Source organism: Podarcis pityusensis, assembly GCF_964106645.2.
Source record: "Podarcis pityusensis genome assembly, chromosome: 13".
NCBI lineage: Eukaryota > Metazoa > Chordata > Lepidosauria > Squamata > Lacertidae > Podarcis > Podarcis pityusensis.
In genome coordinates this window covers 20,051,813-20,074,324 of record NC_138038.1, presented here as the reverse complement: position 1 = coordinate 20,074,324, position 22,512 = coordinate 20,051,813, and the positions used below count along the sequence as shown (strand labels likewise).

Genomic DNA, 22,512 nt, shown 5'->3' with positions numbered 1-22,512 from the left:
TCGTAATTCAGTTATGAAATTCACAGTCGCAAGTGGCGGCAATAGGCCCCAGTTCAGGCAGCCTTCGAGGGGGATTAGACCAAGTTGCAGAGGAAAAGTCTATCAAGAGCTATTCCGTACCCTCCAGCATTTCTCCGATGAAAATAATAATACAACTTTTATTATTTATATTATGCCCATCTGACTGGGTTGCCCTAGCCACTCTTGGGCGGCTTCCAACATACAGTGGAACCTTGGGTTGTGGATGTAATCTGTGATGGAGGCACATCCGCAACCCACAGCGTTCGCAAGCTGAAGCGCCGCATCTGCGCAGGCGCGATTTGGTCTTCTGCGCATGCGTGAGTGGCAAAACCTGGAAGTAACCAGTTCCGGTAATTTCCGGGTTTCCTGCGGTCCGCAACCCGAAAACACCTAAAACCACGATGAAACATTAAACTTTTTTTAAAAAAAACGCCTCCCCTATTCAGGGCTGCCTTCAGATGTCTTCGAAAGGTTGGATCTCCTTGGCTTGGTGGTTGCATAACTCCGTACCCTCCGATGAAAATAGGGACGTTCTACCATACCCTCCAGCATTTCTCTGAGGAAAACAGGGACATCCTAAGGAAAAGCGGGACATTCCAGGATCAAATCAGAAACCAGGATGGCTTCTGTAACTCCGGGGCCGTCCCTGGAAAACAAGGACACTTGGAAGGTCTGCTATTCTTCATGGTGGCTATATGGAACCTTCCAGTTTTGGAGGCTAAATGTCTCTTCATACTGGTTGCTGGTGTGGGACAGGGCATGGAGCCAGTGTGGAGCTGTGCCTAATGAATGCTGGACCAGGCCCAGAGACATCCAGGTTCAAATCCCCACTCAGACACTGGGAGACCCTTGGCTACTTAGCACACCTCAGCTTAACTTGCATCAGAGGGTTGTTGTGAAGGTAGTGAGAGAAGTGTAAGCCAGCCATGTACACTGTCTTCAGTGACTTTGGGGGAAGACAAAATACAAACGTAACAAACAAGGCTCGTTGCCTTCATGCTCCAGTTGGGCACTTTCTGGTTGGCCACTGGTTGAAACAGGATTGACCTTCCTTCTTATCCAGCAGGATACATGCTCCCTTGTTTATATTCTCTCTCTCTCTTGAAAGGATGCAGGTGGCGCTGTGGTCTAAACCACAGCACCTCTTGGGCTTGCCAATCAGAAGGTTGGCGGTTCAAATCTGTGAGATGGTGATGAACTCCCATTGCTGTGTCCCAGTTCCTGCCAACCTAACCTAGCAGTTCGAAAGCACGCCAGTGCAAGTAGATAAATAGATACCGCTGCAGCAGGAAGCTAAATGGCGTTTCCGTCCGCTCTGGTTTCCATTACGGTGTCCCGTTGTGTCAGAAGTGGTTTAGTCATGCTGGCTACACGACCTGGAAAGCTGTCTGTGGACAAACGCTGGCTCCCTCGGCCTGAAAGCAAGATGAGCACCGCAACCCCATAGTCGCCTTTGACTGGACTTAACCGTCCAGGGGTCCTTTACCTGTTCTCTCTCTCTCTCTTACACACACACACAAAATCTAAACCAGAAGTGGGCAATCATTTTCAACAATGCCTCTTAGACAGTGGCAGGTGAGGCCCGAGGCAAGAGTGAGTACCACCACACAAAGCTGGATAGCTCAGCTGATTAGAGCGTGGTGCTGATAATGCCAAGGTTGCAGGTTCGATCCTTGTATGGGACAGCTGCGTATTCCTCCACTACAGGGGGTTGGACTAGGTGATCCTTGAGTTCCCTCCCAACTCTACATTTGTATGATATACATGAAAATATTCCTGCACCAGTGCCTTTTCTCAAAACATCCCACTTTCTTAACTCCAGCCATGCAAATGTCATCGGTTTACACCCACCCCTCTGCATCCTCTATTCAGGGAAGGCACAGAGTGCTAAACAGGGAAATACTTGGTGAATAAAAGGCTATTCTAAGCAAAAGGCGCAGAATGACAGGAGAAGGGGAGGAGGCAAAAGGGGCTGACAAGTAGACAAGCCTGAGCAGCGTCTGGGGATATGAAAAGTGGCCTACATGACAGACAGGGGAGCAATACAGTCAGGAGGAGATAGGAGGAAAGAGCCTTTGCGGAGTAGAAAAAATCCCTTTCGAATCATTGCTTCCTGGGAGATTCCCCATGCAGCCTGGAATGAAAGACTAGGAAAACAGAAGGGAAAAGGAAGAGGTGAAATGGGAAATGGTGAGACAGGAGATACAGGAAGAGAGTAATATTACACAAAGCACTCCACACCTACCCCTGTAAACCAAAGGAAATGCCCTTCTAGGTTCTTCTGTGGCTATGCTCCAGATCAGGGGTTATCAACCTGGTCCCTACCACCCACTAGTGGGCGTTTCAGGATTCTAGGTGGGCAGTAGGGGGTTCTATGGCACAAGCTGAATCCTCCTTCCATTGAGCACTGGTGGGCGGTAAGGAAATTTTACCATCAAGAAAGATGCATTAGTGGGCGGTAGATATAAAAAGGTTGACTACCCCAGCGCTAGATGATCTCCCCACCTCACATTCAAGCTTTCTCCCACAGCAATAAAGGCAATCAGAATAATCTCCCGGAAATCAAATGCTATTTTTTGTGGAGTAAAACCACACATACATGAGAACGCACAACACGGGCACAGGACTTGCAAGGCTCTTAACCAATGGAAGGGGAAAGGCAGTCCAATGCATACATTCATAAACATCCCTAAACTGCCTCGGGCCCAGTATACGTGAATGAGCGTCTCCACCCCCATCATTGAGCCCAGACGCTGTGGTCCAGCTCCGAGGGCCTTCTGGCGGTTCCCTCCCTGTGAGAAGTGAGGTTGCAGGGAACCAGGCAGAGGGCCCTCTCAGTAGTGGTGCCTGCCCTGTGGAACGCCCTCCATCAGATGTCAAGGAAATAAACAACTATCTGACTTTTAGGAGTCATCTGAAGGCAGCCCTGTTTAGGGAAGTTTTTAATGTTTGCTGTTTTATTGCTATAATAATAATAATAATAATAATAATAATAATAATAATGTTCTGTTGGGAGCCACCTAGAGTGGGTTGGGAAACTTAGCCAGATGGGCAGGGTATAAATAATTCTTTCTATCTATCATCTATCTCATCATCCAGACACCCAAGAGCCCTGTGGTACCCGAAAGCCCATAACACACACTGCAGAATGAGGCCTATGGGCCAGAGCTCACGAGGCAACGCTTATACTTAGGTGAAGTGACTTCTGGTATGCAGAAGCTTATGCCACAACACACAGTATGTTGGGTTTCAATCTGCATAGGACATTGAGGTTTATGCTGCAACGGTTGGGCATGAGCATCGCTCCCACATCTAGACCACCATCCTTTTCTCACAGAGGGAGGAGCACACAAGCTGGACCTGAGCCCAACAGCCCTCTCCCCTCTTTGGTGTCCAGAAGCACACTCCCTCTGGCAGCAGACCTAGAACAGAGCCATTTCCTTGCTTCGTCCTCCGTGAGTTTTGTCTGCTACTCTTTTAAAGCCAAGTTGTGTGAACAGGTGCTTCATTCCGTCTGTCCTGCATCTCCCAACAATCAGTTGTTAAAGAAGACCGATGTGAGTTTTAATCTATTTGTATAGTCTATTGATATTTTAACTTTTTAAATTTTCTCTGTCGGTCTTCCTTACTGGTAATTTTGTTTAATCTTTTTTTTTAATTGTAAACCGCTTTGAGGGGCTTTTTTCCTTTTTTCTGATAATCAAGTAGCGTATACATTTTGTGAAAGAAATTAAATAATTAGCTGCCCATGAGTCCTTTCCTCTTATCAACTTTCTTCATACCGTGCGTAGTTTTATTCTTAAAATATTATTAAATCCCCCCCAAAAAATCAAGAAAAAATTCCAATACATTTTTTTCCTAACAAAAAAATTTATATTGCCTACTTCCCATCCCATTTTCCATTAAGTTTTTCTTATGCCCCAATTTGCTGGACCCTGTCCTCCCTCTTTTTTTAACAGTCGTAACACAAGAATCTTTAATTATTCTGCTGCTCGTAGTTCAAAACTTGCTCGCGGATTCTTCATACTGCAGTATTTCCCCCCCAAAAAAATAATAAAAAAGGTTTCCATTCTTAAAAAAAAAAAAACACCCATGCATAGTTTTGTATACATGTGTCAAATCACCTCTTACTCACATTTTCTCTACACTAAAAGCCACACGTCACAACCTTCCTTAAAGCAGAGTTGTTCCAGCCCCTTGGTTATACAGGACTGCTCTTTCCTGAACCTTTCCCCAATTCCACAGTACTCACAACACAAGTTCACAATAGAATTCTAGCTTATTTATATGAAACTCCCCTGCTGTTCAACCAACAGGGCTCCCATATATTTCCTTTTAAATAGAGCAAATAAGAAAGGAGCTGTTGCAACCAAACAAGCCAGCCACTCAAACTGGAACTCAGACTTCACCTGTACTCAGATCTGTTCCCGAACTGTCGGTATTCAGGTTTGAACTTTCTCTCCGCTCCATAGTTCCTGAAATTTTACGTTTTTGATTCGTCATATCTTGCAAATACAAATTGAGGGTGGGATGGGATGCTGTTTTCAAATTCTTCCATATATATATACCGTATTTTTTGCTCTATAAGACTCACTTTTTCCCTCCTAAAAAGTAAGGGGAAATGTGTGTGTGTCTTATGGAGCGAATGCAGGCTGCGCAGCTATCCCAGAAGCCAGAACAGCAAGAGGGATTGCTGCTTTCACTGCACAGCGATCCCTCTTGTTGTTCTGGCTTCTGAGATTCAGAATCTTTTTTTTCTTGTTTTCCTCCTCCAAAAACTAGGTGCGTCTTATGGTCTGATGCGTCTTACAGAGCGAAAAATACGGTTTATATTTTATAGTGGAAAACCTTTTCATCCTCGTCAAAACTGTCTTGTTGGGAGTTACATTTCTGGGTGAAACATAAGAGATTAAATGATGGCACCGTATACACAAGAGAAGCTGGTGGCTAGAAAGACGCCTTAGGGGAACATCCTACAACAGAGAAAGCCATGTTTAGATTGCAGAGCACATCAGCAAAAATGGCTTTCCGAAACAAAAAAATAATAATGTTTATCTGGAATATTGTTTAGATAAATATACCCTTCCCTTGTGGAGTTTGGCTCTCCCAGCTGCTCATCTGGCTCAAAACTCTCTGCAGCAGCACAGCACAGACTAGAAAGATGCAGGGAGCGATGTTAGTGGGAGGTTTATGAACAGCATGCCGCAGCTATGATCCTACCATCGCCAGATGACTCCGGCTGTATCAATTACCGTTTATTAAAAAGGGGGGGGGGGAGCCAAGAGAAACCCACACATAACACAAAATTGATAGATGAAGCATCAGCTTGCAGAGAAGCGATGCCAACAACAGGTTGCTCCTCTCTGAGGTCTTTAACAAATTCAAAACATTAAAAGAAAAATGGCACTGCAGCGAACCTGCTTGACTTCTACTAGTCCCCACGTAACAACGGGACAAAGATGCAAACCGTGCACATCTGCCCACCTCTGAAGAGCATGATGCAGATGTACACGAAGATGTGGATCTGATCCCAGACAAGCACCTCTCTTGCTGGATCAGAGGTGACGTATGCAATGGCTTTCTATAACCTTAGACATAATTCAAAGTAGGTAAAGGATCCATGGATGGTTAAGTCCAGTCAAAGGAGACTATGGGGTTGCGGCGCTCGTCTTGCTTTCAGGCCGAGGGAGCCGGTGTTTGTCCACAGCTAGCTTTCCGGGTCATGTGGCCAGCAGGACTAAACTGCTTCTGGCGCAACGGAACACCCTGACGGAAACCAGAGTGCACGGAAACGCTGTTTACCTTTCTGCCATAGCGGTACCTATTTATCTACTTGCACTGGCGTGCTTTTGAAGTGCTAGGTTGGCAGGAGCTGGGACAGAGCAACGGGAGCTCACCCCATCACGGGGATTCGAACCGACGACCTTGCAATCGGCAAGCCCAAGAGGCGCAGTGGTTTAGACCACAGCACCACCCTGAGCCATGGGCTTGCCGATCAAAAGGTTGGTGGTTCAAATCCCCGCGATGGGGTGAGCTCCCTTTGCTCGGTGCCTGCTCCTGCCAACCTACCACTGTAGGGGGAAAAGAGGGAGAAAATAAAAGCCAATTTAAAATACAGGTTAAAATGCAGCCTCATTTTGAAATAGCTGATAAATGAAGACCATAAGGGATGGGAAACATAAGGGTCAGACTGAGTCCAAACCAAAGGCCTGATGGAACAGCTCTGTCTTGCAGCCCTGCGGAAAGATGTCAAGTCCCGCAGGGCTCTAGTCTCTTGTGACAGAGCGTTCCACCACGTCGGGGCCAGTGCTGAAAAGGCCCTGGCCCTAGTTGAAACCAATCTAACCTCCTTGAGGCTCGGGACCACCAACGTGTTGTTATTTGTGGACCTTAAGGTCCTCCGCGGGCATACCAGGAGAGGCGGTCCTGTAGGTACGTGGGTCCTAGCCCAACCCTGTGCAACGCAGGTATCCTTTGCCCAATGTGGGGCTCGAAGCCACGATCCTGAGATTAAGAGTCTCATGCTCTACCGACTGAGCCCTCTTTCCCACAAAAGAAAGAAACAGCTGCTTAAGTAACGCTCAAATGGTGCTGCAGTGAACTGGATGTGTGCAAAGCCAGAAACCTGCTTGCTGACCAGAAACAACTGGTTTGAGAGGTGTGTGTGTTTGTGTCTGTGCGAAGAGGCCGCCCCATTGGTGTCCATCTTCCTTGATCCCTTGCCTGCCAACCAGGAGGTGGTGCTTCCCAGAGGTGCAGTATCCAGAACCCATTCTTGACCTCATGGAGATGCTGGATCACTTCCTGCCACTGAAGGGGAAAGCTCCTGCATGCATGGTTTTCCTGTGTGTGCATCTGCACACTGGGTGTGAAGCTTTCAAACTGTGCCCCCATTCCCCATTCGTAAGCTCCCCATCTGCGCCGCTGGTTTTTGTTCTTGCTTTCCCAACTTTTTAAAGAAACAAAGCAGGCTATAAATCTAAATGCAATCAATCCACTTGCTTGGGGGAAATCTCCCAAAGGTGCAGAGGACATGCATTCTGGCTCTCTTCTTCCCTCGGAGGGGGGAAAAAAGGCCACACAAGTCCCTGAACAGATTACCTTTTTTGCCTGTGTGTCTCTGGCTCCCCGGGGAAGCCGATTGCCAAAACCAGCCTCGCTTTCCAGTCAAGCACCTCCCTGAAGAAAAGGCAAGGCTGGTGATGTCAAGGCCCGTTTAACTTGTTGCAAGTGTGTCTTGCATCCTGCAGCTGGAAGCCGAGGCGAGAGACTCCCTGAGCAGTTATAGCTGCTCCTGCAAACCCAATGGGGATGAAGACTTTGTCATGTAGCAGCGAACCTTTCAGTAAACAACACGGCTCCTTCCCTTGGAAAAAAATCAGCCAGCTTTCTTGCTCATACCTAGAGACAGAGATGCTACGCGATCCGACACGAGAAAACCTTCCTGCTATCCGAAAACTCAAAACGCTGTTTCAGACTGTATCTAGGTGTCTCGCACTCACACCAGCGATGAATTAAGAAGAGGCGGGGGGGGGGGTGAAGCGAGAAGAACCAGTTTTCAAAAGGACACGCCGCCATGTTCTTTTTGCCTGACTTTAAAACCACTGCTAAGAAATGACTGTGTTGGGTCAAAGTGAAGTTTCACTTTGCCTCTGGAACCAGTGTGGGAAACTTGTGGCCTCCCAGGTGCTGCTGAACTACAACTCCCATCATCCTTCAACACTGGCCTTGCTCGCTGGGGTTGATGGGAGTTGTAGTTCAGTAACATGTGGACCACCAATGGTTCCCCGATATGTCTTAGAAGACGTGGAGGAACAGTTACTCCAGAATCTGGTGAGCGAAGGCATGAGGTTTCCATTTTTTTGTGACTGACACCTAAAAGCTATTCATAGACCTACCTGCCATGTATCTGCCTAATACTCTTTTTCCAAGCAGGGGAACAGGCTGCTGGAGTCAGCATAGGGTACGGGTTCAAGTGCCAAGACTAGGACTGGCAAGACCCAGGTTCAAAGTCCCGAACATCACCCTGACATCCCTGGAGGAAAGTCAGGCTACAACTCTAATAACAACGTGTGCTTGGAGAGAAGCTAGAATGTGCTGTATTTCCAATGACAAATGCAGCCTGGATTAAAAAGTTACCCTGGAAGTAGACTACCTGGTTGTGAACTGTCAGGGCTGCTTCAGGGCTATCGTCATTGCTTCATCTTAAAAGTCCTCGCATGCAACTCTCTTTTAACTTCTCTTTCAAGGCAGCATAGCACAACATCATGTTGGTAGCGTGTTTTTTTACTGTGCTTTTCAACTGTGCAAAATGTTCCACGTACAAAAAGGCATCAGCAAAGCTCAAGGATGCAGGCCAGCCAGGGGAAAACATTCAAGGAGAGGCAAAGCAGGACTAGTGAGGGGTGTGGCTCAGGAGGGAGTTATGGCCTGGCAAAGAGTCCTCTGGGGCTGCCTTTGGCCCTTTATGCTGTGAACTGCCCTGAGATCTACGGGTGAAGTGTGGTATACAAATAATAATAATAATACAGTGGTACCTCGGGTTACATACACTTCAGGTTACAGACTCCGCTAATCCAGAAATAGTACCTCAGGTTAAGAACTTTGCTTCAGGATGAGAACAGAAATCGTGCTCCGGCGGCACGGTGGCAGCAGGAGGCCCCATTAGCTAAAGTGGTGCTTCAGGTTAAGAACAGTTTCAGGTTAAGAACAGACCTCCGGAATGAATTAAGTACTTAACCCGAGGTACCACTGTATTACATTATTAGCTCAGTAACCCTTACCACCAACCCTGCAGGGTGAGTCAGTATTATCTGTGTACTGGAGATGGTGAAGGGAAGAGGCTGAGACAGAGAACAGAGGCAGCAGCCCAAATCGTTCCCAATTATACTGTCGCACTCAGTTATGATAACCTTACTCCCAATTTACAGTTCTTTGCATCGGCTGCCAGCTGTTCCGCCCACACCCAAAACAAGTTGCGGCTTCTTACATCTAATTACCTATTCCTTCTTCTCCTCTCCTTTTCTCCTCTAATCTTTTTTAAATTCTCCAGCTTGGTCTCTCTGTTCTTCTGATAACTGTTCTACTTGTTAATTTCTACTTCTCTTGCTCATTTGCCTCCCTTTTCCATCTTGCTTTTTATCGTTTGGGATTTTCCTCTCTCCTCATCTCGTGTCCTGGTGGCATACTCTCCTTTCCCCAAGAACTTTCTCAAAACCTTTTTCCCTCCTAGAAGCAACCAGTATGTCTGGAAATCAGCAATAAATCTCGTTTATGTTCATGACACTTTTAAATTTCCTGTTTCAACTTATTCCTTTCCCCCCTCTCCACTGTGCCTTGTTTTGTTAAGACTGTGAAGCTGTTGCCATAGACTTGCTTTGAATTTGTACCAAACCTGGCATAATATTATATGTATAATATTACTCGCCGCCGTCTGACAGCAAAATTCCTCAGGGAAACGGCAAGACACCAAATATACATTTCAAAAAGCAAGTCCCTAGCCTCTGCTCCCCATCTATAGAAAGTGAGTAGCATAAAACTTATTCACAAGGGGCCCGAATACAGAAACTAGGGTGTGAAACACTCTAAACGTGACCCTGATATTCTGCTCTAGAGTCACAGTGGAGGCCCCTAAAATAGTATAACCCCAGAAAGAGCTTATTGGATTTGACAGCAGGCACGCTGTACAGCCTGAACACTAAGAGAACAGCTTCAGAACTTGCATAACTCTTACGTTCTCCTCTCAACTCACCTTAACTGAGAACGTGGGGACCTATTTACAGGGGAATCTTCCATAGAGAGCGATCTCCACCACAAGTGATTGCTACTAAAATCAGAGCCAAAACGTATCCAAACTCCAAGGTTCAGGAAAGCACAACCCATCTTCAAAACATGAAACAGCCCTATGAGGAACAAACATTTGTGCTAGCTGTCGAACGCTGACTATCAGTGAGAGAAGAAAAACTAAAAATTGCCGCTGGTGGTGAAAGAATGGAGAAGACGAGAATGCTCTGCAGGTATCAGGGATTCCCTGCAACATAAAACTTTGGGGATGACCCACCCACCAAGTTCATTCATCATCATCTTTTCCATCCCGCCCAAACTTATGTTCTTCCACTTCTTCAAATGGCAAATTGAGACGAATGCAGCTGTTATCCAAATAATTCATATTGAGATATTGGTCATACTGTGCTGCTGTTTCCGGGAACTTCTCCTCAAGCTCGGAGCTGAAGATGCTTGTGAGCACACCTACCACCCTAAAGCTTGCTGCTTTAGGCAAAGTGAGGGGATTGGAAGAGGCTGGACCCCTGATTCTTGGTCCCAGGGGGCGTACTGAAGGGTTGGCTGGGTTGGCCCCTGCCAATGGTGCAGGCCCAGGGAGGGGGACGCAAAAATCTCGTCTCCACTCTGGCCATCCATGTGCTCCCCAGGTTGCTTTTCCGAGGAAAAAGGAAGGAAAGCAGGAAGGAAGGAAACAGACGGACCAACTGACGGAGGAGAGGAGGTGGAACAGAGCAGACCCGACCCCGGTGGCCATGGAGGAAGTCATTGGCACAGCGCAAAAGGCAACTAAAAGTAAACTTTTGAGATTCTTGCCCATGGCTTCAGAGGACCAATACATCTCCTTGCCAAGGATGCAAGGGAGCCTAGGTACACCTCTGCTTGGTCCAATCACTTTATGCAAAACTGAAGAGGGACAAGCCAATCAGGAGCATTGACCTCCTCTGCTAAGTCCAGGAGTGTTGGTGGGAAAGGTTGGCTCCCAGAACTAGCTCTTACTGAAATAGGAAACCAAAGTATCTTGGTGGCAGCTGCCCCAGTTCCTGGACTGCAAATAACATCAGCGTAAATAAAGCAGACACATAAACCAAATATGAATTTGAGGGGAAAGGTCTTTCTCTTTTTTTATATAAAAAAAAGTGAAAGAAAGCCATAAAGACAAGACAGAACAACACACAGTACAAAAGAGTAATTATATTTTCAAAAAGAAAAGGAAAGGGGGTGAAAAAAAGAAAAGCTTTACCAGTTATTTTGGAACCTCTTGCCTGTAAAAGGAAACTGGCTTAGAACGGAGAAGGACCAGAATCTTCTACAAACCAGCGGATTGGGTACAAACACTCGATAAGAATCATTTTTGCAACGCAGGACAAGAAACCTTTGACACAGTGTTCATGAACGATAAAATTTCTTTAAAAAACAAAACGAAACAGAAAAGGATGTGAAGAAATCACAGGAGTTCAGAGGAAGTAAACTAAAACAGGGGAAGAGAGATACCAAAAGAACAAAAATTCCCACAATATCTAAACAGGTAACCATCGTTCTTGGACAGCCAATTCCAAGTCCAGAGCATCACCAACAGTTCCTGAAAGCCGGTCATGGCTGTCTCCATCCTATCCAAGTCGTCCAGGGAGCGTATCCTCACACCAGCCCCCTCATCACTTTTTAAAAGTTGCCAGTTTGTGAGAGGGGCTCGCTTTTGCCGTCCATGTACACAAGTGCTACCGAGAGAGACCGTCGTCGCCTCATGGCTGGAAGGCGGATGGAGGGATTTCATGGCGGCCGGGAGTCTCTCCCTCTCCCAAAAGTCCCGATACAAATCCCATGGATGCTCCCGTGAGTGGGCTTCATCTCATCAAGGCAGAATCATTCCCCACCCCACCCCCGCATACCCCGTTGTCATTTCCGGAACAAAAGAGAGCGTCCTCCGCGCTCTGATCATGCCCGACTTCTTGTTCTGTGCTGTCGGATGCGGAGGCCATAACGTCGTCCCTTTTCCTCTCGCCTTAAATTCCATTTAGCACTGTTGGGATCTGTTGTCTCAGGCCAGCACCCGGCCAACTCCTTAAGTTCTTGACTTGGCCAAGTCAAAAGGGAAACACACAGACATTGCAGCAACAGGGATATATTAGGTTGAACAGTCCCCTTTAACCCAAAGTCCACCCCTCCCCATTCGCCCCAAAGTTTATTTGCTGCTGATTTTTTGTTTCGTTTTAAAAGTCTGCACGCCTCAAAGCAGTCTCTTCCCCCACCCACCCACCCCCACAACAGAGTTAAAAGCTCCACAGGTTGCATCGTCTACCTGGTGGTCAAGGTTTGGAAAAGCAACTTGCTTCTGTTGCTACTTCCATGTTTTTTCTTTGTTTAAAAAGCCACACATACACACACAGGGTTGTGCGATGGGGTCCGGCCTTAGGATTGCTTCAGCCGCTTGCGTGGGGGTCCCAGAAAAGGGCACTGCGCAGAGGCCAACGAGCGATACGCCTCGGCCACCAGATGGGGGTGAGACACGACCATCGACTTCCATCCTGAAGTCTCCATGACGTCGGAAGCGTGGCTGGAAACAAACAACAAAGGAGCCAAGGTTACCAGTTTGGGGGGGGGGGGGATACACGCACACAAAAGTTGACAGTGAAAGGCAAAACACAGAGAAGGGAAGGGGAAGTTCTCAAGCTATCAATCGTATCAATACTTCTACTTTAGGGTTTCAGCAGCTGCTTTTATGTCTTGTATAAATGCCTTATCATCTGCTGTAGAAACTCTGTGGTGCAATGTAAGCAAGATGACACTACCTTGGCCTGAAACATGGGTAGGCAGGCCTGGGGCCCGGATCTGGCCCAATTGCCTTCTAAATCTGGCCCGCAGACGGTCCAGGAATCAGCGTGTTTTTACATGGGTAGAATGTGTCCTTTTATTTAAAATGCATCTCTGGGTTATTTGTGGGGCATAGGATTTCGTTCATTCCCCCCCCCCAAAAAAATATAGTCCGGCCCCCCACAAGGTCTGAGGGATAATGGACTGCCCCCCTTCCGAAAAAGTTTGCTGACCCCTAGCCTGAAAGAATCGAGGCTGCTTCAGGGGCTATTCCCCCCCCCCATTTGACCCCAAGTCAGAGGTGCTGGTTTTGCATTTAGCAACTCACCATTCAGACGCAATGGGTGTGACATCTTTAAGAACTCAAGCAGTTCTAAAAGAAACAGCCAATTCATCCAAGAAAGAGAAAGAGAGAGGGTATTTTGCACTGTATGTCCACTGCAGAACACACCCGTCTTCTCTTCTCTTACAGGATTTGCTTTCGAGGCTCCTTGTTTGTTTCTCTTGGGATGCTTAAGAGAGAAAGAATATGAATGGAGCTACCACTGTCCCCCTTGGCAGAAAACAGTGGGGCAGAGTGCCCTTTCAGTAAAGTGCCTTCCACACTCCTTGCAGGAGGAGCATGCAACAGCCACTACTTGATTCTCCAGCACAAGGGCAAAAAGGGAAGAAATTATGTTTGATAAAAAAGAAGCTGTAGATGAGCCAGCGAGAGAAACCAAAACAGAGGATGTGGAATAATTTGGGTTTTTTTGGTGCACCAATTTTAGCTGGTTATGAGAGTGCTTGAACACAAATACAAGAGGTGCAATGGGGCTTTGCTCTCTAGGGTTCTTACTTTGTCAATTTCCCCACATTCTGAGGGGAGGGGAGAGAAAGGATAAAACCTGCTTACTAGTTGATGAAGTCAACCGCCTGAGTTTTTAACTGGTCAGCGCTGTGTAGATCAGCCAAGATGAGGATCTCCGCTGCATTTTCTACGGACAGGTTGCTGCACAGAGCATCCTCGCACATCACCTTCAAGCGTTCCAAAGCATACTTAAAAGAAAAAAGAGTACAGAGAGGTACTGAAATGAGCTTGCCCTGAAAGAGGAAGACCCAAAAAGAGGCTGTGCTGTGGTGGCAAAACTCCCTACAGGTGGGTTTTAGCACCGCTATTTTGAATGGCTTTTGTAGGCGTGGTGCTCCACTTCCCTTAATCCTATAAAGTCTCTGTGCTAGCAGTCTTCTCCTTGTTGGAGCAAACATTCCAAGTCTTGCATAGTGCTTCTGTAACTATAGCATAGCACTGATACACGCAATGTGTATTGTACTGTATTTTTATTTTTCAATTAATCAGTAGTAATGTTTGGAAGCACAATATTCGGGAGGAAGAGAGATGCATATTCTGGGCAATTGTCAGCATATCTCACCAAAGTCTGAAGCCTTCTGGCTGGGGAGAAAAAACAACGAAGAGATATCTTAAGTTCTTTTGCCAAAAACACACATAACGAGTGCCAAACTGGAGAAGCAGAATTATGTAAATTGTAGTAGGTAATCTGCATAACTTAATTCTGCTTGCAGAGCTTGGGAGGGCTCAGCAAAGAGAACACACAAGCCCAAGCAGCTGGACGAAAGGTCAATGGAGTCTGGATCTTTAGGTACAACAACATCCTTTTCCATCTTCCTCAATAAACACTTCTGAAAGACAAAGCCTAACTCTCTAATCGCATCTTCACCCAAGAGCCCAATGGCAGGTCTCCAGGGTTTAGGATATGCACTGTGTTTTGTTTATAGTATAATTACGTATTTTCCCCAAGAGACTGGAGGAAGACAGAACAAGCTGTTCCCAAGCCTCTTGGGCAAATATTAAGAGGCTTCATGTGCTGCCATAAAAGGTTTTGCTTTCTGTTCTTATACAGACACCCTGGAAGGATTAGGGGGTGGGGAAGAGCTATATAAAAAGTCACAATTGAAGACCCCCTAAACCTTGCTGTCTGATCAATGGGCTGGAGAACTGCGGTTGCTAGGCAGGGCTGAAAATTAACTTGCCACTAAGCCATCCCCAGAGGCCAATATGGGCTTCTGCTGGGCAAGTGTGCAAGACTCACTTGGCATCTGCTGCTGCATGGTAGTATATTTTGATTTTGTGAAGGAGGCACAAATTTCTACACCCCCCCCCCATTAAATCTGCAATATTCCACCCTAAATTCCCCATGCTACTTTTCTTCCCTGCATACATACGGCAGGGGCTTTTCACTGCGATTCTATTAACGACTTGAACCAAGCATTGGAAATTCCAATTCAGAGAAGCCCAGCTTCTTCACCTCTGCCCTTTTGCCCCAACCTGCCACACACAGGTAAGGAACAGCACAAAACCTCACAATTCAGTGGTGTAAGATGTGACCTCGAAGCATCAGCATAGCGCCCTTAACTTGCAGGTACCCCCATATTCCTGGAGTTGTGAGAGGCTGGCTCTGAGGCTTTTTCACTGAGGCAGTGAAGTCACATTTCACAGACAGACATCACATCCCTTTTAATCTGGTCCAGGGGGTGATAGTGATTTACTTAAATGGCAGTGTACAAGAATGGCACACGCTGCTCTCAACAGAGCAGGGCACCCCTCTCTCTGCGCAATGAGGGATGTACCTAAAGATTGCTGTCTCATCCTAGAAGCTTCTACAGCAGACTGTTCATCTTTCAGTGCATTCCTGCAAAGATCAGGAAGCAAGAGTTCGTCTCTATTGGCCCTGCTTCTCCTCTCGCAGGTCAACACCTTGAGGATGGGACAGACTAGGAGGAGAGGGGTTAGCAATGCCTCATGGCTGACCAGGCCCTGGACCTCTTGACAGCAGTGGGATGTGGCCCGCCTCAAGTATACAGCCACCCACAGCTTACAAATAGGCTGGGCGGGCCAAGGAAATCTCTTTGAACTGTGCCCAAAGACCCAGGAATGAATCTGGTAAGACACCAATGGCATGTTCATGCCAGCAAGTTCCCCACAATTTCGTCTCCAGGAGACGAAAACTCCTCTGGTTTAAAAAAAACCCACAAAACCAAAGGCCTAGGTATCAAGTATAAACACGATGAGGTTGAAGCCCCGGCTTCTGTGCTGGTCCCCCTCTCCCTTTTCACAAGAGGGAAAAAAAAGTCAACGGCCGGCCGGCCAGCCAAGCATCCTGTGTACCTTATCAGCAGCTGCAAGCAAATCGTCGGCCATTTTGTCGAGGTTAGGTGCCTTTCCCGTGTAAATGAAGCACATCATTTCTTTAAAAACTTCAGGTTCCACATCGTTGATTTCAACTCGATTCTGCACCAGGGGGGAAATTAGGGTTACTCTTCTGACACTCAGGCAACAGACCCAACTGTTGGTCTCCTCCCCCAGATCTCTCTTTGGGGGGGGGGGGCAAAGTGGAACTATTTGGAGAGAACACAAATATTTGGGGAAGAAGATGCAGAAAGAACAGAAATGTTCCAGTCTCCTTTGCCTCTTCCAACTACAGAAGAGAACGTGGTGAGACTTTTCCTTAAAACTTCACTTTTCCACTGTCTCAGGCAGCGGCAAGAAGCCAGCATTTACTGTTACATAAATGCCATCACAACTGTAAAACACTGGCAGTGCAGGAGTATTAACTCCTCCTACGGTGCTTTCCAAATTTCATTTCTGGCCTGTCTTGAAGGTTCCTGGTGGTTTACAATATGCCCATCTCTCAAAGCTTAGTTTCACAACAAGGCTGCAAGGGAGGAATGGTGGGGACAGTGTATCTTGGAACGAAAGGAATCAGCTAGTAAGCTTCTCAACTGAACAAGCCTTGGACTTGCACCCAGGGCTCTAGCTCTGGCTCCCTGAAATATAAAAAACTGGAAGGCAAATGTCCACCTACAGTGAATTCTTTTCATGCAGAAATTGGAAAGGGTAAATGCCAAAATACATATTAGGGCAATGCCTTTATTAGGTCCAGCAAAATGCCGCAAGATTGATGAAGGTTTCTGGAGAACTCGCAAGCTTGCACATTATATTGTGTGATATTTTGGTTGGCCTAATAAAGGTATTCCCCGACTTGGTTTTTGTTTCCATTGGCAGCGCTTGTTCCCCAGCCATTCCTCCGGTCAAGACCTATCTATCTAAAATACAGTTCACAATGTCAGCTCTCTAGCATTCCTTCCCATAGCAAGAGGCCTTGCCAACCTGGACACATGACAGCAATGTATTTTATTTCTGCTTTGAGCCTCTGTGCTGAGCAAGACCTTTGCAAGTGGAGGTCAAAAGTCTGCAGTATTTTTCAGCTACTTGCTGGGGGAACCAAGAGTTGTTCCAGCTCCTGAATTATCTCTCCCAGTCTGCAGATCAGCAAATGGCTCTTCCTCACGACCAGAAAGCTGCTCTGCCCACTTACCTTTTTACTCTCTTCCATCTCGTGTTCAAACATAGCGCTGAAAACCGGAGAACGTGCTGCGGCCAGAGGGGTGGGGTGGGGAACACAAGAGAGAAGAGAGAGAGATTGGGGAGGAGGGAAAAGAACACCACAAAATGCAATTAAAACTATGTGAAGAGATAACCTTCCTCTCCAGAGAGGAACTGACACATGCAATCAGTACCTGCAAATAAAGGTACCAATATAACAGGGCGTAAAAAATAAATAAAACGATCATGAGAGAAATGTTATCAAATGTCTTCCTAAGGGCATATGCACACTAGAGAAAGGAGACCAGCTTAAAACTAGCTTTTCCATCAGCCCAGCCCACCCCCCACCCAAGAGCAGCTCTGAAAATTGCAGTTTTGTGAAGGTGCAGACCACTCACAGACATTCTCGGCTCCATTCCCTCCCACTACAGTTCAGAGGGTTTTCCTCCAGGGAGCCGTGGTGGTTAAACCGGCTTGGAGCAGAATATATACGGGGCCGTGTGCACCCTCTGCTTAATAAGAGAGACAAAAAACGTTCTGCTCCCAGGCAGACATCTTTCTGCTCCGAGAAAAGCTAGGTTCTGCAACACGCATGAATTATGCAAGTTGAACAAATTTTACAAGCTTGTCACAACTCATTCCGGTTTTGCTAGCCGCACGAAAGTGAAAAATCTACGCAGGGGCCTAGCTGAGGGGGAACACAGGAGAGCATACTCCTAAACTACTCGGAAATCGCATTGAGCAATCCGTCTGGGATTCCAGCAGGAATTGCCTCACACTTTCAAGTACAGTCATACCTTAGTTGCCGAACACCTTGGAACTTGTATGTTTTGGCTCCCGAACAATCGAAAACCAGAAGTGAGTGTTCCGGTTTTCAAACAATTTTTGGAAGCCGAACATCCGGCGTGGCTTCAACGGCTTCTGATTGGCGGCAGGATGCCGCGCTTTGGTCTTCGAACAGTTCTGGGAGCCGAACGGACTCCCGGAATGCATTCTGTTTGAGAACCAAGGTAAGACTGTATATCTCTGCAGTCGTAAGACACAGAAACTTGCCTTTCTAAAGGGAGGAAAGAAAGCTGAATGGTTTATCCTGGGCTCCCACAGAAGTGCATTATATACAGCAGGAATGTCCAACAACTTTGGTCAATCTAATGGGTAGATCACTGCCAGTTTTTTTTATAGTGGCAGTAGATTGCAGTCTTCTTGGGAGTTGGACATGCCTGATATAAGTCCTAGAAGACCTCTGGCAAAGCAGTTTTTACAATTTGCACCTTCCCCGCCCTCCCAATAGCATTAAATGGGTTTTTAAATCTGAGGTTTCAATATGATACATTCCCATTGCCCCTCATTCCCCGGTCAAATCAATTGTTCCCATCTTATAGGACCCGCTATTTGGAGCCCCTTTCTGGAAAAGAAGGGAAGCAACCTCCAAAACACTCATCAAGGCAGTCGGCTTGTCCCTGATCAGTCCATCCGCCATCCTGCTAAGCCTCGCGCCCATGTCGATACCGACCTGCTAATATGGCTTTGTGAGCCTGGAACTCCTGGCCTGCCACACACAGGCAGCAGTCTGTGAAGCGAGAGTTTTCCCAGAGGCCTCCCAACTCATCAGCCAAGCGGCATTCAGGTACCTTCACCATGTTCATGGAGTTCTGGCCGGAGATATTGACAGAGTCCTGTACTACACTCACCTGCAAGGAAGTACAGGGGGTTAACAAAAGCAGCAGCAGCAGCACAGTGAACTTTAAAAAAAAGTGGGGAGGAGCACAGAGGTTCAGTGGGGTAGGGTGGAGGGAAACAAAACCCCACAGATGCTCTTGGTTAGGGATGTTTAAGACAAAAACAGCAATGCACTGAAAATAAACTCTGCTCTCACCCACATACCGGCACGGCTGCCTAAGGATTCCCACAGATTTTGATGGAATCAGAAGTTCATCTAAGTTCTCTCCTTTGGGATAAAAGGCAGGGCCATCCATTTCTACAGATTGGTCCAAGGCACTACGTGCCGCAAGCAAGGAGCAGAGATGTCAAAGAAAACAAATCTGCCGAGCTCCACATGGCTCCAGAAGACAAAGCTATCAGGCCACAAGCGACAAAAACCTCTCTACAGATGAATACCAATGAACACTTACTATATGGCAACCTACAATGGGGTACAGACCAACGCCAGGGAGCCCAGTTTTCTGTACGCTCTTCCTGAACCTCCTTGTTCCTCCTGATTTCATGTCAGGTATATGGAGGTGTAGTAAAATAAACGTCACCGCTTGGCAGAGTGTCACAGGCCAGCTTCCCAAGCAATTACAGACATACTGCAGCAGATTACCACTGTATGAAGTCATTTCGATTCAGCCAGAGTCACTAGCCAGATTCCTTCCTGACCGCACCTACATCTGTTTTATCAGTCCCTAACCTTGAGCACAACCCAGGCTCCAGGTCTTTCAAAAATGAAGGCTCAAGTTAACTAGTTCAGATGTTCACAAACTTCCTCACCTGGAGTTATAAGCTATTTTGGAGGTGATTTTAAAAATTAAAATTGATATAAGAATATCCCTGGAGCATGGAGGTACCATATGACTATCATGACTGGTTGCCTCTGATGTGACTTATCCTCCAGGAATGAGCATATTGCCCATTTTTAAAAGACTTCCAAGCACATGGCCATTACGGGAAAGAAGGGGAAGCTGATGTTGTTGACAGGCTCCCAACTCTCATCAGTTGCAGTTGGCGTGGCCAACAGCCAGAAATAGTAGTAGCTTCCCCATCCCTGCCTTACAGGGCCTTGAGGGCATGCTGAAAATTTTCACAGCCCAAAACTCCAGCACCAATTGGAGGTTTGTTATCATCCCTGTTGGATGACAATACCCACATTTAAAATGTGTGCCCCACTCTCACGCTGCTTTCCAATGGGAGACAGGCAGCAAAATTTCAAATAAAATAAAAAAATACAATTTGCAAGCCTGCTCTGAATCCCCACCTCTGAAACTACTGCTTTTGAAATGTTAAAGGTAAAGGTAAAGGGACCCCTGACTATTTAGGTCCAGTCGTGGCCAACTCTGGGGTTGCGGTGCTCATCTCACTTTATTGGCCGAGGGAGCCGGCGTACGGCTTCCAGGTCATGTGGCTAGCATGACTAAGCCGCTTCTGGCGAACCAGAGCAGTGCACAGAAACGCCGTTTACTTTCCTGTCAGAGCAGTACCTATTTATCTACTTGCACATTGATGTGCTTTCAAACTGCTAGGTTGGCAGGAGCTGGGACCGAGCAATGGGAGCTCACCCCGTTGCGGGGATTCGAACCGCCGACCTTCTGATCGGCAAGTCCTAGGCTCTGTGGTTTAACCCACAGCGCCACCTGCGTCCCAAAGGAAATGTTGAATGTTTGAAATGTTACTTATCCTTATAAACAATGCCAAAGTGAACTGTTCAAGAATCAGTGATTTCAATGGAAGTTACGCATGCGCTTTAAAATCTCGCCCATCACAATTAGCAGGACTTAAATGTTGTGAGATGTTGGGTGGATTGTGTCTGGTACCTCTGAAGTCATTAAAATTAAAACAAACCCTGTTTTTTTTTACTGAACAAAAACCGAGATCCTGATAATGCTGCAAGTTGCTCTGAATTCTGCAGTGCAAACATGGAAAACAAAGAATCGGGTGCCTGCCTCTTTGAGAAAGCAGCCCCTTCAAACTGGAAATGGATGCTGCAAGGATCTCAATGTAAGCTAACTGGCAGCTCCACAGGTACTAGCCAGCAAAACAGGGGCTGTGCAAGAGCAGGTGTACCAGTATCTCATGTGATCAGGCCAAACTTGCAGCCTATGTTGCTGCAGGTTGACAGACGGAAGACCCGGCAGAACTAAAGCGATTTTTTATTTTTTTAAGACAGACAAACCCTCTTCCTCAGCAGTATTCCAAGTTTTAAATAAAAACCCTGATAACAGTCTCCCAGCTCACCAAATGTTATCAAATCCTTAGAGAGCCTCAGCAGAGGGGAAAACACACACACACACACACACACACACACACACGGCATTCCTGCCAAATAGAAACACAGCTGTAAGCACCTGTGGCAAGAAATGGGGGGAAATTCGCTGAGCATATGGCACTAAATGGCAGGAAAACCTCCTGGCATCAGCAAAAACTAGCACAAGTTTTCATTTCTATGCATAACTTCTGGCTTGCCAGATCCAAAAGCTTTTTTCTCTGACAAAAGCCTGATACTTTCCAAGAATGAATCCCATGCTGTGCGGGGAACAGGCCTTGTCTATTGACAAAAAGCCCCACACAGAGCGATGCAAAGGCCTGGAAGAAACATGATTTTCTCTACTGTGCTCTACCAGGACCCTCCCCCCCCACCCCCAATCTATCCTACAGAAAAACTGGAAATGTTGGAGATCACTGACAGTACTCCATCAAAAGTTGCTTTCTCTTTTGGCACGAGTCAAATGCTTTTTAAGGCAAGGTTTTTTACTCACTCAAAATGTGAAACATGAAGGTTCTGATGTTAAGGCTACCTAAAGAACATGGCAAAAGTGTGCGTATTTGACACTCAAACCCAAGATACATTTCAACTCCTAGAGGTGCTGCCCTCTTCATCAGAGGACCATTTGGGGCCTTTGTTTTCTTGGTACCTTGGTTGTCAAACTTAATCTGTTCCGGGAGTCCGTTCGAAAACCAAGGCGCGGCTTCTGATTGGCTGCAGGAGCTTTCTGCACTCAATCGGAAGCCGCATCAGACGTTCGGCTCAGCCGCATCAGAAGGTTCACTGAATGGGGTTTACTTATGAGAAAACATGTTTTAGATTTCACTTTAACGCACTGATAGTTTTTGAGGCTGCAATCCTATGCATGCTTACGGGGGAGTAAGCTCCACTAAACAAGAGTGGGTCTTCTGAATAAAGATGTACAAAACTGTTTTATAAATTTCATAAAGGCAAAAAAAAAAAGGTAGTATTCCCCCTCCCCCCGGATTTATGGAACTATACATTTCTAGTCACACATCTGCTTCTTCATCCTCCCCCTCCACAGGTTAATCCACGTAATTCACATGACAGCATGCCACAAGCGAGAAAAGGTGCTTGCAGAGAAATAGCTCCAGACAACTCAAGCAAGCGAGCCAAGCCACACCTTACGGAGGGAGTTACAAAAGGCCCCTCTCCCAAACAAAACACTCAGGGTCACCATTCGACTCCAACTACTGTGCTCAGTTCAGAAGGAGTGATGGACAAAGGGATTGGACATGCGATGGGAGCTGAGAAACGTCTTTGCAGCCCTTCTGCGGTTTTCTTCCAAATGAAAGAAAAGGTTTCGCGTCGTTTTCCCCTCCTTACCTCACAGAAGAGAGTGAGCTTGTCATCTGGGAGGAGTCCGTTGGCCTCATCCAAGAGAAAATCTCTTCTAATAAACTTCTTGAATCCCCAGTCTTTGCCTTGCACAAACCGGTAGGCTCGCTGACTCTCTGGAAATATATAAACAAGTGGGGGCTCTTTTTTGAAAAAGGAAAGCCAAGAGACACACAAG

The 22,512-nt window shown here is 46.7% G+C and overlaps 1 protein-coding gene across 5 annotated transcripts in view; it reads right to left on the bottom strand.

Annotated features, from left to right (window-relative positions):
• Nucleotides 1–12,056: 12,056 nt before the first annotated feature.
• SPOP (speckle type BTB/POZ protein) overlaps nucleotides 12,057–22,512 on the bottom strand; it is a 48,132-nt gene continuing 37,676 nt past the window's right edge. For all 5 annotated transcript variants that reach the window (XM_080979463.1, XM_080979464.1, XM_080979467.1 and 2 more), the window contains 6 exons: nucleotides 22,323–22,450; nucleotides 18,510–18,687; nucleotides 16,989–17,044; nucleotides 15,779–15,901; nucleotides 13,508–13,650; nucleotides 12,057–12,355 (listed from right to left, as the gene is read on the bottom strand). In XM_080979463.1, coding sequence (XP_080835589.1) covers nucleotides 12,211–12,355; nucleotides 13,508–13,650; nucleotides 15,779–15,901; nucleotides 16,989–17,044; nucleotides 18,510–18,687; nucleotides 22,323–22,450 — 773 coding nt within the window. In that variant the 3' untranslated portion in view covers nucleotides 12,057–12,210. The remainder of the gene's footprint in view (nucleotides 12,356–13,507; nucleotides 13,651–15,778; nucleotides 15,902–16,988; nucleotides 17,045–18,509; nucleotides 18,688–22,322; nucleotides 22,451–22,512) is intronic.